The 15129-nt window shown below is 42.9% G+C and overlaps 2 protein-coding genes across 2 annotated transcripts; both read left to right on the forward strand.

Moving 5' to 3' along the window:
* The first annotated feature begins 3245 nt into the window (after positions 1 to 3245).
* LOC116160659 lies at positions 3246 to 5068 on the forward strand. Its single transcript, XM_031473923.1, has 5 exons — positions 3246 to 3380; positions 3959 to 4196; positions 4320 to 4497; positions 4590 to 4705; positions 4851 to 5068. Exons 1-5 carry the CDS (start codon positions 3246 to 3248, stop codon positions 5066 to 5068), a joined length of 885 nt encoding a protein of 294 aa, XP_031329783.1.
* A 6672-nt stretch (positions 5069 to 11740) lies between these two features.
* LOC116160667 lies at positions 11741 to 12736 on the forward strand. The gene is made up of 2 exons (XM_031473935.1): positions 11741 to 12460; positions 12540 to 12736. The coding sequence occupies exons 1-2, from the start codon at positions 12058 to 12060 to the stop codon at positions 12734 to 12736; spliced, it is 600 nt and encodes a 199-aa protein (XP_031329795.1). The 5' UTR covers positions 11741 to 12057.
* The last annotated feature ends 2393 nt before the right edge of the window (positions 12737 to 15129 follow it).

Raw genomic sequence — 15129 nt, forward strand, 5'->3', positions numbered from 1 at the left:
CCTCGTCGCTCGTTTTAACGAGAAATTCCCTGACCCAGCCCCCCAAAAGTACGCCGCCACGGCTCCTAAAACCCCCCATGTCCCAAATTCCAACGAGTGCTCTCGTATGGAACTTTCGACCGCGGGCACCGACGAAGACGACGAGGGCCTTCAAACCCAAAAGTTGAAACGTAGGCGCCCCAGCAAGTCCCCTAAAACGACCCCGCCTTCAGCCATCAAGAACACACCGACTCCGCCAACCCAAGCCGCCGTACCCACTTCTGAAGTCAACGCCTCAACCTCCATTGCAGCCGCCCCCGAACGTATTCCCCCAGTCACACTTCGGGACAAATCCAAATGGCAAACCGCCACCGCCCTCCTAGACTCCCTAAAAATCCGCTTCAGGTCCGCGGCAAATTCCGACGACGGTATTAAAATTACCCCACCGTCGACTACCGATTACAGACAGATGACAGCCGCCTTCAAATCACATGACCTCCACCACCACACCTACTCCCTTCAAAGCGAGAAATCGCTGAAAGTCGTCTTCCGAGGCATCCCGGAATACACCACCGCGGAAGACATCACCCTGGAATTAAATTCCAAGGGATTCACTCCCTCAAAAGTGCACCAATTCCACCGCCAAGACAAAACCCCAATGCCCATGTTCCTGGTCATCGTACCAAGGGAACAAAGCTCCATTTATCAATTGACTCACATCGCACGAGTTTCTATCAGGGTTGAAACCCTCCGGAACGCGGCTTCCGTGGGGCAATGCTACCGCTGCCAGCTCTTCGGCCACGCGCAGTCCAAATGCACCGCACCTCACAAGTGCGGCGCCGGCCACCCAACCCACACCTGCCTCAAGACCCCAGATCAACCCGCTCAATGCGCAAACTGTGGAGGCTCCCACACCGCAAACCACCGCGGTTGCCCCAAGTACCCCCAACCCAAACCCACCACCATCACCCCCAGCATCCGTAACACCCCAAACCCATGGGTCTCAGCCACCCCGGCTGCTCAAGCCCTGTTTCCCACCAGCACAGCCACAAATCCAGGCAAGCAAGCGAACATAGCCGCCGTACTAGGCCAAATGTTCCTCACCTTCTCCGCGTCAAACCCCACCACCAAGTCCTTCCTCCAACAATCCCAGCAACTCATAAACCTTACCCTAGCAAAAATGGCTAACATTTTAATCCCTTCTTCCATCAATATCGCGTTCTGGAATGCAAACGGCATCCAGCACAAAATCCATTAACTAACCCACTTCCTAATCCACCACGACATCGATGTCGTCCTGATCAGCGAAACCCACCTAAGCCCCTGCATAAACCCAAAAATCCCAAACTATTCCCTATACCGCTCGGACCGGAAAGGTCGAGGCGGCGGTACCGCCATCTTCGTGCGCCGCCAACTCAAACACCACCCCGGCCCAGTTTCCCAGGCAGACAACATCGAATCCACGTCTATCTTCATCGACACGACCACTGACCAACTTAAACTGATTTCCTGCTACAAACCCCCCAACGCCCCACTGACGGACAGCGACTTGGAAAAACTCTTCGTCAGAAACTGCCCCACGGTGGCGGCCGGCGACATCAACTGCAAACACACAGATTGGAATAGCCGCGTCTGCAACACCAACGGGCGAAAACTTCACACATACATCGACAACCACCCACAACTTTCTATCCTAGGCCCCCAAGAACCGACCCACTTTCCCGGAGACACACGTCCCGACGTCCTAGACATAGCCATCCTCCAAAACGTCCGATTCCTCCCCACCATCTTCACCGTCCCCGAGCTAGGCTCGGACCACAACCCCGTCATCCTCCACCTAGGCGACCCCACGCCAAATATATACACGCAAACCACCAACATCACCGACTGGCCCTTGTACACCTCGCACCTCCAAGACTCGCTGGGGCACATCCCAGTCATATCAGACAAGCACGACCTCGACAAACACACCCAACACCTCCAATCCTGTATCCTAGCCTCCCATTCCCACGCCACCACCACCAAGACGACGCTCGGCAGACCCAAAACCGCCATCCCCCCCGAACTAAAACGCCTAATCCGCCAAAAGAACCGCGCTAAACACATCTGGCAACGAACCCTCCACCCCGACGACAAGCGCACCCTAAACGCCCTCCAATCCGAGGTCCGCACAGCTCTCTTCCAGCACAGGAACTCCACCTGGGCTGACAAAGTCTCGTCCCTAAACGACGACACCACCTCATTATGGCGTATGGCGAAAATCCTACGAAACACCACCCCCAAAACAATTCAACCCCTTCACTCGACAAACGGGCTAGTCTTCTCCCCTGAGGAAAAGGCCGAAGCCTTAGCCGACAACCTCGAGCTCCAGTGCTCCCCAAACCTTCGCGATGCCGACCTCGACCGCATTGAGCAAATCGAAAGATCAGTTGCACACCTTACGCGATCTGACTACCAACGATCGCATCCACCCAGCCTCCCCCCAGAAAATCAAGTCTCTGATCCGCAAGCTGCGGAAGCGAAAAGCCCCCGGCCCCGACGGCATTACCAACACTATGATCTCTTACTTCCCAATCAAGGCCATAGTTTTATCTGACCACGATCATAAACGGAATGCTCAGACTCTGCCACTTCCCGGACATCTGGAAACGGGCAAATGTCATTGTAATTCCCAAACCCATGAAAGACCTCAAATTCCCACAAAATTACCGACCCATCAGCCTCCTTGCATCTCTCTCCAAGATAGCCGAGCGATGCATCCTCACCCGCCTAAACATCGAACTAACCCGTCTCCAGCTCATCCCGCCGGAGCAATTCGGTTTCCGCCCCAAGCACTCCACCACCGAACAACTCCTAAGAGTCACAGAATACTGCTACCACAGCATGGCCAATAACCAGGCTGCGGGCGGCGTATTTCTGGACGTGTCCAAAGCCTTCGACAAAGTCTGGCATGACGGTCTGATCTATAAACTCTCGACAGCCCACATCGACCCGCAGATCACTAAACTCATTCACTCTTTTCTCACAAACAGATCTTTCCAAATAAAAGTCATGGACACCCTCTCCTCCACAAGGCCCATCGCAGCTGGAGTCCCGCAGGGTTCGGTCCTATCCCCCACACTCTATAACATCTACACCCACGATATCCCCAAGGCCCCCAACGTCGAACTGGCGCTTTACGCAGACGACACCGCCCTCCTGGCCCACTCCTAGAACATAGACCTCCTCACATCACGTCTACAATCAAGCCTCGACACCCTAGAAAGATGGCTCTCAGACTGGCTGATAGAAGTCAACGGCGACAAAAGCACTGCCACCATTTTCACGAGAAAACGCAAGCACCATCCCCGACGGCAACTCCAAATCTTCGGCCAAGGCATCCCATGGTCAAACTCATCCAAGTACCTAGGAGTCACCCTCGACTCCAAACTCAACTTCGCCCAGCACACCACAAACGCTACCAACAAAGCCCGCGGCACCATCAAGACCCTCTTCCCGCTGCTATGCCGAAACAGTCAGCTCAACACGAACAACAAGCTCCGCCTATACAAAGCCATCGTCAGGCTGGATCCACATGATACGTGATTCACGGATACGTTGTTACCACGAACCAATGGCGATCGCTTACTCTCGCAACGTACGCTGCCAAGGTCACCACGGATTGAAGTTGGTTAATTTCAACTTCAATGCGTGATTTTTATCCGTCGTGAGCATTTTTAGGTTATTTGTTTGTAAACATCGTGCAGATTTTTAAATAATGTCCTCACAATCGCAAATCGTGTACAAATGTGGTTATTGTGGATATTTAATAAATAGTTACTGTGATAACTACATGGATCATGAATGTTTTAAAGAAATAGTTGAATCCGCCAATGTAAAAGAAATCGACAAATGGAATTTGTGTGCTAATGATCAAAATGTTTTAACTTTGAGTAAGTCCGCATTAACATTTTGTTATTCAAAATAGTGTGTAATACAGATAGGTAAACACAGCTGCAATAAATTTATATATTTTTTAGAACCTACAAGTGTGGATAACGAAAACCAAATCCCGGTCGAAGAATTGCCAACGCCTGCAGTAAATCAAATCAATGACGAGTTATTAATCTCTTTGGTATATGCACGTAAACCGTTGTGGGATTTCAGAACTCCCGTGCAGGAAAGGCATGGTCTCAAACTAAAAAAGTTGTGGGAAGAAGTTGCAGTACTATTGGGAGGTAAACAGACAATTAATACATTTTGATGTAACTTCACATTGGTAAACAAAATCATTATGCTTATCTGTTGTAACAATATTATGAGAAATGTAATTTAAGATTTCTAATATAGTTGATGTTTAGGCCAGTTAATTGATGCAGTAAAAAAAAGGTGGAGGCAGCTGAGGGACGATTTCATGAGGGCCAGAAAAAAGCACAAAACATATGTTCCAAGTGGTTCTGGAGCAGATCATTTACCCCCACAGCCTACCTTTAAATACTATGAATTGATGAGATTCCTAGATGATACTGAAAATATGACGTATGTAAAGTGATAATAGCACTTAACACAATATTTTACATCTATATAGGGTAGTCATAGATATTGTCAGAATGTTTTGCTTTGTGTTTTAGAACTATTTCAAATGTAAGCTTGGGACCATCAACATCTAATAGTGGTGCTGAAATCATCCCATCCGGATCACCATCACCAAGCCTGTCCTCACACTCTGTCGGAAATAAAAAAAAGAGTTAGTAATATGCGTCAATTACTTTTTATGAGCAATCTCATAACAGATATTATTCATTATACCTATTTATACTAATACTAAAATTAAATTACGCTTTATAAGTAAGCACAGATGTGAAGTAAGTAATGCACAAACTTTTTTGCAGGAGTATCTGAAGCTCGATCTGAAGGATATGAAACTGAAATCCAGAAGGAAATATTAAAAGTAATGCAAGCTCCAGAAAGTAAACCAGATGGAGTGGATGGGTTTTTAGTTTTGCTTGGGGAAGGTCTTAGGAGATTACCATTAAGAAATAGAAATAAACTACAAATAAGATTCCTTCGATTATTGGAAGGGGAAGAAAGTATTTTGAATAATGAATAATAAAATATTTTATGTTGAATAAACATTTACATTATAATTTACTATATACACTTTATTCTGTACAAAATCCATGGCAATAGTATATTACCACAGTTACATCATTGTCTTAGTTATAGTTATATACTTATTATATATTTAGGTAGAAAGTAGTTAAAAGTCGTTACTTTCAACTTTTTCTAATTGCCAAGGAACCGCTCCCTCGCCCTCGAAATATTCAGCTAATCTATCCCTTAAATGTGCAACATTTCTACTGTAAACGTTACGACCAGATCGGCCTAGTTCAAGAAAGCCTGTATTTTGTTCTGACATACAATTTAATTCAGAATATGCATGTTCCGTGATTGGCAAGACAGTTTCCTTTTTCAATATAAAATTATGCAAACAAATTGTTGCTTGGATAATTTTTATTATAGTGGTTTCGGATGCAATTATGGGCTTTGCAAAAATCCTCCAGCGACCTCGTAGAATACCGAAAGCACACTCTACTACACGCCTGGCTCGGCTTAACCTGTAATTGAAAAATTTTTTTCTCCTATTTAAGTTACTGTTTCGAGGATAGGGCCGCATCATATAGTTTGTGAGAGCAAATGCCTCATCACCTACCACGACAAAGGGAAATGTCAAATTTCTACTGATAGGGCATTCTTTTGGGACATTAAGCAAATTATTTTCAAGTCCCATTCCAATACTGCTCATTCTAAAAACACCACTATCACTTTTTCGACCTGGAGCTCCAATATCAACCAACGTAAAGCGCATATTGGCATCCACCATCAGGATAATGCTGTGACTGTTCTTATAGTTATAATGAGAAGATCCACTATTGGGTGGAGCCTAAAACGAAGTGTTTGTTTAGTAATGCTATGTTTAGCTGTGGATGAGATTTATGTGTAAAAATTTTTGTAGACCAACCACAAAAAAGTAAGATGATATCCCTGTGTTTCACGTTGTTGCTCTAAATACTTACTTGAATTATTACATGTTTCCCATCTATTGCTCCAATACAATGGGGGAAATTCCACTTTAATTCAAAATCTTTGGAAATATTTTTCCAATCTTCCTCTGTTGGGTTTTCTAATAGCACCTTCTCGCGTAAAGAATTCCAAATTGCTTCACATGTTTCTGCTATAATCTCTGAAACTGTTTGTGGAGCCACTCTGAAGGCATATGACACTGATTTCATACTGTCTCCTGAAGCCAAATACCGTAGTGTTATAGCTAATCTTATTTTAGGTTCAATTGGTATTCGTACCACAACTTGTTTTTTAATTGTTGGTTGAAGCATATTTAAAAGCTCGGAAAACATAGCATCGTTCATTCGAAAGTAGTTAATAAACCGACTACTGTCTTTTTCTAACTCGCAGAACAATGAATTTCCGCACCCATACAAAAGTCTTTTTTCTTCAGTATATATCGATCGAGTCCACACTTTCCTAACTGCAAATGGTTTAGAACGTTTTTTGGCGAGTTTGGCTGCCAAATAAGCCATATAAATTTTTTTAATCTTCAGCTTGTAACTTTGTTTTTGAAATACGCATGTTTTTTGTTTGCACATGGCACCAATTAGTAAAAGATAGGTTTTTGATTTCATTCTTACTAAAATACACGTTTATCTAAAACTACAGTTACAACAACTACAACACTACCTATTCGAAATTCAAAACAAAACGAACCCATAGACGACAACGGTTGCGTAACACGGAGTTTCCATTCGGATGGCGGGAAATTATGCATCCGTATTTACGCGTGCGTAGGTACGTAAAATCACGTATCATGTGGATCCAGCCTCAGCCCCATCATGCTATACGCGTCACCCGTCTGGAGCCACTCGGCCCGCACCCACATCAACAAATTTCAAGTCATCCAAAACAAATGCCTCCGCCTAGCCTTCAACGCCCCCTGGTACGTGCGCAACAACGCCCTGCATCAGGACGCAGATCTCTCCACTATCCACGATCAGCTCTACCGCAGAGCGACCCAAACCTTCGCCGCCACCCAAACCCCCTCGTCCGAAGGGCCACAGACTACGATGAAAACTACCCTTTCAAGATCAAGCGCCCCCGTACTATTCTTAGCAAATAGTAACCTCCCAAGGCCTACTGAGGCACTCTAACTAAACTCATCTCAAGTCACTCACTCAGATAACGGGGTAAAAGTTTCATAATTGGCCCATCTCACCATGTACGACCAATGACCAATGTATTTGTTGGAAGACATGAAGGCTAAACCGATTTTAGGTGGATTTTACGAACATGAGTTGCAGAAGGCCAAGTATTCGGACGTATACCTGGTTGAAAAGGTCCTGCGTCGCAAGAAAGACAAAGTGTACGTGAAATGGTTGGGTGTGGACGAGAAATCATGGATTGATAAAAATAATGTTGTTCTATAAGGTTATGATGTGTCGATTTGAATAAATAAATAAATAAAACTTAAATATTTACTTTTTATTATTGTAATTCACCATACAACATATTTCCTAGGGTCTCTTTTTCTCATTATCGTTAAAAGTAATTCTCGAGTCTTTTATAATCGAGCAATTGAGTAGAGGGCCATATTGAAGAGTCTGGTCCGCAGGTCCAACCGAGAAGTGCATCAGGATTCTCTTCGCCTTTACGGATATTTTCCAATATCCATGTGTATATCTCGCGATGACGATTGTGCTCGTGCGTATTAAATCTACACTCTACTCCCTTTTCTACGCACACATTAATAAATAATGTTAGGGCATTAACATTGGCATATTTTGCAGATTTACAAATACTTTCATTTATTACATATGAAATAATCCTTATACACACCTGCAGAAGACTTGAGTAAATTAATTACATATTGTTTGATATGAAACGGTAAACTATCAATATTACTACCACTACTACAATCACTAACATTACAGGATATTGATTTTACTAACCTATCCAGTTCAATTTTTCTCTCTATCAGTAATCTAATATTAGTTTCACATACATTTCTAGAGCAAGCACACCAACCGAAACATTCATCGGGGAGGATAATGAGGTTTTGTAACACCTCATTAATGAATGTAGTGGATGAGTTTCTCAATAGAGCTTGTTTTAAAAATTGTTTATAAATGGGAATAGAAGCTTTGTATAGCTCCTCCTCCAATTGTATTTTCAAATTTTCGCTATCCATTATCCGTATTGTTGTTGTTGTTGTTATTGTTGAGGGGTTTTCTAAAATACAAAAGGTGTGGTTAAAAGACGCGAAGGTTGTGGAATATCGACATCATCGTCGTAGTAGTCGTTAGTATGGTTGTATTAGGTAGGATTACTAAAATTACAATATCCCCAAGGCCGTGTATCGATACGATTAGCGCATATGACGCGTTTGTCATCGTGAGGACTTAATACGACCTTATTTTGTTTCAATGTGTATACGGCATGCTTCTTCGATCGTATTAGATTCTGCTCCTTTTTTATAGTTACAATATTAAACAAGGACCTTTTATAATCATCGATCGTAACGTCCCTCATACTAGATGATGTGGATCCTTTCGATTTCTTTATCAATTTTCCATCGACCTCATATGAATACATCTTTGCACGCAACCCTACAAATTCGGTCATTATACGACCATGATTTTCATCCTTCCTTAACCCCGGAATTTTTTTATTTACCAAAGGAATTCCAAACTCGTTTTCGGGATCATAATCTGATGTATCAAATCTATGAATATCTTCCTTTATAATTTCATATATGTTGGGAACGTTAAAAGCGTATATTAAACTATCGGTATCGGTGTACAACAGCTTTGCGGACGATTTTTGAAACTTTTTCAAAACGTAGTTATAATGAAAGTCGTAAAGAAACGTTTTTGAAATGTCTAAAACTGCAAATCCTGCGTATATAGGTTTATTGAAAAAGACTTCTAATCTATTCATTTCTATGATCACCATGTCCTTATCGAATATCGTACAACTATGGAAGTTTGGTTTGGATATATATGCCCTAGCGCCGTAACGTCCGCCCCATTTAGTCAATAAATGCACCTCCTTGTATTTCCGCACGTTCTCCATAAGCTTACCAAAAGGACTATTAATCATTAATTTATAGAAATTTTTATCGAACTCATTTTTCGCCCGCTGTCGCATACCGATATTTAATTCGATGTATTTTTTCAACCACGGAGACTGCTTGAACTGCAATACTCGATTTATTTTTACTAATTTTAGACCGTGCTGCACGTATATCTTTAAATTTCTATAATGAACGACATATTCGCGCTTTGGATATAAGGTTAACATCAGTTTTTTAAATTTTGAATAGAGGGGTATCATATGCTCCGGCGCCATGGGAAAATCACTATCAGATTCGTGCAACTCGGAGGGATAGTCCAAATCACAGTCTACTATGTATCCTACGTCAGCATCGTCCGGATGATTAAGTATGTCCAAATTTTCAATGTCCTCTTCAAAGGAGAATTCGCCGAAGGGCAAGAAATTACATATTGTGGCACCATAAAGATTATTAATGTCAAGGTACAATAGGTACATCGTATCAAGGTCGCTGTTATAGTCTTTCATGAACGGGTTGTTAGCTTTGGCGTATCTAGTAGAACACTGCGTTATACCGCCTCTAATCCCTTTCTCGATAAACATGAGTTGATCAATATCAGTTAGAAGCTCCAATTTCACGCCCGTAACTTTTAACATGGCGTCAAAAGCTAGACCCGGAGCGGTATAGTAATGCAAAGGATCAAGCCGATACGTCTCTATGCACGTATTGCGAAAGTTTTCGAAAATGTCAGCCAAAAGAACATCCGTTTTTAAATAAAGGTCGGAATAATCTCCTAATGTTTTAATGTTGAATGTATTCCATACGTTAAGCGCGTGCTCGTAATCGGCTTCGCTTACCGCTTCGTTTTACAAATTGCTAAAAAATGCATCTCTAGGCGATAACTCTGGCTCGTTTAACCTCTCCCATGAGTCGACATAATCGTACGAAAATATGCCCTTACGCGTTAACAAATCAAATTCATTCGCGTTGTCGCTATGCAATCTTATAAGGGTTTTTTTGTCATTCTCCAAATATGAGGACAATTTATCTATACTGCTACTCATAAATCTAAAGGAATCGATAAAGCGAAACTTAATACAAGTATCCTGTACGTACTTTGTGAACGAGATATATTTCTCCTTGTTTACGGGTAAAAGTTTGATTTCGCCGGGAATGACCCCGGTCGCAAGCTCTCTAATAATAAAATGAGCGTCGTAGCCGCTCAGATTATGAAAAACTACAGGTTACCTGACTATCTTTATAGTTTAGGTTACATTTACTATGAGCAACGCCGCGAAAGAGCCCCCCACCGCTATGACTATGGACTTTAACTTTTACGTCACCCTCCAAAAAAGGTTATTCGCAAATGTGGCAGTGCGTTGCACTCTCGATCCTTTTCAGTTGAGCCGAACTTAAACGCTCCATGGGAACTACAGTATTCATTATGGCGTTCGCCCATTTAGCGATATCATGTAACTGTTTAATAAACCATCGCAAATTTTGAAAGTGACTCATCGTACGAGCACTTTAAATAGAACCCTATACTAAACGGAATATGTGACTGGTAAAGCGCGGTGGCTACACCTTGAAGAGGTGTCGAGTTATCGCATTTTTCCAAGATAGTTTCAAGGTCAGCATAAATAGCAAATGGAACCTTCTCCATATGCGAATAGCGAGTAAACTCTACATATTTTTCGGTATCGTTATTGCTGTTAGGCATTCGAATGGAACACTTATTCACTTGATGACACCTTTTTGAATGCTTGTCTAATAGATCGCTCGACGAAAAATGATTTAAACATGTGTAACAGAAAAATTTTTTATGACCTCGATTCGATAATTGCGAGGAGAACAGCGCCGACATATTTTTAATCCAAGCGTAATGATAATAATCGTTGCCATTGTTGTTGTTGTTGTTGGGAGGAGATTGATTGTTTGATGACAATACCAATAAATTTACGGTTTTTCTACCATCCGTCTTACCGCTTAACATAAATGGAAGTACTTTTTTCTTAACTACGCAATATAAGTTAATGGAGAGGTGATTTAATTGCTCAAATTTTTTTATATCGGTTATTTTAATAGGAAATTGAATAGATTCGCGTTTTAGTATGTCATCAAAATGAGGATAACTACTTACTCTATCAACATGTTTGGTGACGGGATTTAAAGCAGCCACTATGGACCATAGAAAACAAAATTTATCATTGTTTCGTACATTCACAACGGCTTTCTTAGCTAGTATAAACGAGGGCATCTTTATATATGTTGAAAAACCACCTTTGATGGGAGCGTAATTGTTAATATTGATTTTGACAAATAGCACTTCACTTAACGCCCAACCGGACTGTTTTTCGGAAAAATTTTCCAACTTGGCTTGCAGTTTATCAAAAACGTTCTCCTTGTACCACTTTTTAAGATTGGTGCCGATATCAATTACGGCATTTCTCGTTTGAAATGTTTTCATATCTACATTGAGATCTTGAGGATGGATAAAGTTACATGCCAAACTTACGTTTACCTTTAACATTGATCGTTTTAGCGCCTCACCAATTTTGCGCGCAAAGCTGTCGTATGATTTTTTTAGAAAAACTAAGGGGTCTTTATAGGTAAAGTTTACAATGACGCCGGTAATCAAACGGCCTTTAATGCCCGGTTTCTCCAACAAAATATAAGCTGTACCTTAGGCAAGGCGGTCTTAATTGTAAGGCGTCCTTAAAATTAAATTACGTTGCACCAAAATTTTAAGTTCGCATCTTAGCTAAGCATCAGAATTTGTCTGAAACGATCTGGCAACACAGAATTTTATCAAATGAATGCCAATTTTACTAATGAATCGCGTTACCGAAGGTAGGTACCTAATAATTGCAAACTGTCAAACTTGATAGTTACTCCACAGAATAAGGCCTTATTCTGTGAGTTACTCGTCATTGCCCCACCGAACCGTGCACCGAACTTGTTAGACATCGGCCAACATGCATTCTAATAAAAAAAGAGTGAATTACACTCAAGAAGAAAAAAAACTATTAATTCATTTGGTTGATTCAAATAAAAATATCATCGAAAATAAAGATACAAACGCCGTTTCAAACCATCAAAAAGATGACGTTTGGAAAATTATTGAGCAAAATTTTAATAAAAAGTGTTTCAACGTCTTTCGTGACGCCAATTCTTTACGGAAGCAGTGGAGCAATATGAAGCAGGACTCAAGAAAAAAGGCGGCACTAGAAAGGCAGGAGCTTTACAAAACTGGTGGAGGAGTTGCTCCTGCACTTTCTTCGAAAAATTGTGAAGCAAATGAACAATTGGTTTTGGATATAATAAATAAGAAGACAGTCCTTGGTCTAAGAAATGAATTTGATTCTGATGTAATGAAAGGTAAAATTTACACTCGAATTTCCATTAATTATATTTTTAGTGAGGCACACATAGATACAAGTATTTTTATATTTTGTAGAACCTATATTAGATCATCCAGCAGAGGATATTCTTGGAATGCCGATTTTGATATCTTCCAAGCCCAATCAAGAAGAAATTAACATAGAAATACCGTGTACATCCAGTACACCTTCGATTACACCTGTAGCGCCGGTACCAAAGCGGCGATCACCAAGATTGCGCTCTAAGACCGATAGAGGGCGTCATGAAAAATGAGGGATATACGTCAATGAAATTCATTGCCGTTGTTACCTTGTGCCTTGTGCTTGCATATGCAGTTGATCTGTTCATTATTTTAATTCATTAATTTAGTTATAGAATCGTAGTGTTAATTTATAGTTAAATAAACAGAAGATCTATAGTGGTGACCCCGATTAAAAAACGAGTTATATACCTACGTGAACAACACGATTAAAAATTCGGTTATCTCGCCTTCGCGCATTTGTCTGCGGTATTCTGATAAAGACACGCCATCTTGTCGATTCGTCGTTTAAAGATAATTTTAAATAACGACCTAATATGCCAAACGATAATCTTCCCGGTCAACCTCCCGCGGCTACTGAAAATGTGCCAACCGCTGTTTCCGTGGATCGTTGTAAATTGCCACCGTTCTGGCGCGCGAATCCTGAACTTTGGTTTGTACAAGTCGAAGCCGTCTTCGCTGTACACCGTATCACAACAGACTCTACAAAATACAATCTAGCTGTGGCGAACCTTGATCCCAATACGGTAGTCGAAGTTGCAGACATTTTGCGTTCGCCCCCGACTGCAGAGAAATATACCGCCCTTAAAACCGCGATACTTGCACGCTTGATGGACTCCGCTGATAGGCAATTGCACAAAGCTCTTACAGGTCTCGAGCTGGGCGACCGCAAGCCCTCACAGCTACTACGGCAAATGCAGCTTTTAGCCGGAGATCGCGCTTCAAATGATGTCCTTCGTGTAAAATGGCTCGACTTATTGCCGCCAACCACGCGACGTTTGCTGCAGGTATTTAAAGCATCCAATCTCGAGGAATTGGCAGTTGCCGCCGACGAAATTGAGGACCTCAACCCGACAGTGGTGTCCACATCAACCAGCAGCTCCAACCTGGCAGCCGTGACGCAGCCATTCAAACCATCGCACCCGCAGGCCGATATGGTTGCCGCCGAGTTGGTTTCATTGCGCACTTCAATCAATCAGCTAACCGCAAATATCAAGTCGCTGGTGGCAGGTGCTCCGCGCACATCAGTTGGGCCACGAAGAGGTCGCAGTCGCTCACGGACGCCATCTCAAGCGCGGGAGAGCTCTTCCACATCTGCTCGATCTGAACGCGTGTGCTGGTATCATAATCGATTTGGCTTGCAGGCGAAATATTGTCACTCCCCATGTTCATACGCCAAGGCTTCGGAAAACTAGGTCCACCGACGCCGCATAAGGTGGTCGCCGTTGGTGAGTTACTCATTGAAAACCGCCTTCTTGTCACAGATAAACGCACATCCATGCGATTCCTAGTGGACTCCGGATCCGTAATCTCACTCATCCCCAGAAAGGCGATATCAAAGCGCCTTCCACGGCAAGAGCTGGACCTGCACGCAGCCAATTCTTCTGTCATCGCAACTTATGGCACGAAAGAATTATCACTGAATATTGGTCTCCGGCGAGATTTTACCTGGCACTTCACCATTGCTGACGTCCAATTGGCAATCCTTGGAGCCGATTTTCTGCAGAATTTTGGCCTTATCATCGACTTGCGACAAAAATGCATTATCGACCCGCTAACATCACTATCGACTCCTGCTCAACTCGCGCCAGCAGAAGTGCATAGCGTGGCAATTGCTCCAGGTGTCAGTGTGCCCGACGGTGACCTTGGGTCCGTTTATGCGCGGCTTGTCCGTGAGTTCCAGAGCTCGCCGGCTAATCGCAAAACGATGGCAGTCCTGTCCGACTTTCCAGTACAACACGTCATTGTTACTAATGGACATCCAGTTTTTGACCGTCCCCGTCGCCTGTCTGGAAAGCGTCTAGCAGCTGCGAAAAATGAATTTGATTTACTGTTGAAAAGTGGAGTTATCCGGCCTTCTTCAAGTCAGTGGGCCAGTCCTTTACATATGGTACCAAAAAAAGGTGGCGGTTGGCGAGCGACAGGAGATTATAGACGTCTGAATGCCACCACAGTCCCTGACCGCTACCCTCTACCTATCATAGAGGATCTTCTACAGGAAAGCAAAGGATCGGTATTTTCCGTCGTGGATCTCCATCGCGCTTTCTATCAAATCCCTGTGGCAGCCAAGGATATTGCAAAAACCGCCGTTACAACGCCTTTTGGGTTGTACGAATTTATTGGTATGCCAATGGGACTTCGCAACGCCGCCCAGACCCTCCAGCGGACAATGAATCATCTCCTTAAAAAAATGGATTTTGTCAAATGCTACGTCGACGACATCTTGGTCCATTCCAAATCGCACGAAGAGCACCGGCATCACCTCATTGAACTCTTCACAGTGCTTCAAGCTGCAAACCTCCATCCCAATTGGGCCAAGTCAACACTGGGCGCATCACAGGTAATTTTCGCAGGCTATGATGTTTCGAAAAACGGCTTCAAACCACCCGCTGCCAAGGTGCAAGCG

The sequence above is a fragment of the Photinus pyralis genome, unplaced genomic scaffold (genome assembly GCF_008802855.1).
Source record: "Photinus pyralis isolate 1611_PpyrPB1 unplaced genomic scaffold, Ppyr1.3 Ppyr1.4_LG1, whole genome shotgun sequence".
Classification (NCBI taxonomy): Eukaryota; Metazoa; Arthropoda; class Insecta; order Coleoptera; family Lampyridae; genus Photinus; species Photinus pyralis.

Bases quoted from the DNA above. Each gene is read 5' to 3' on its own strand.
- LOC116160659 (XM_031473923.1), top strand. From the start codon at position 3,246: ATGGCTCTCAGACTGGCTGATAGAAGTCAACGGCGACAAAAGCACTGC. The intron at 4,498-4,589 runs GTATGTAAAGTG...TTTGTGTTTTAG, and splicing joins GATGATACTGAAAATATGAC to AACTATTTCAAATGTAAGCT. The intron at 4,706-4,850 runs GTTAGTAATATG...ACTTTTTTGCAG, and splicing joins TGTCGGAAATAAAAAAAAGA to GAGTATCTGAAGCTCGATCT.
- LOC116160667 (XM_031473935.1), top strand. From the start codon at position 12,058: ATGCATTCTAATAAAAAAAGAGTGAATTACACTCAAGAAGAAAAAAAA. The intron at 12,461-12,539 runs GTAAAATTTACA...TATATTTTGTAG, and splicing joins TGATTCTGATGTAATGAAAG to AACCTATATTAGATCATCCA.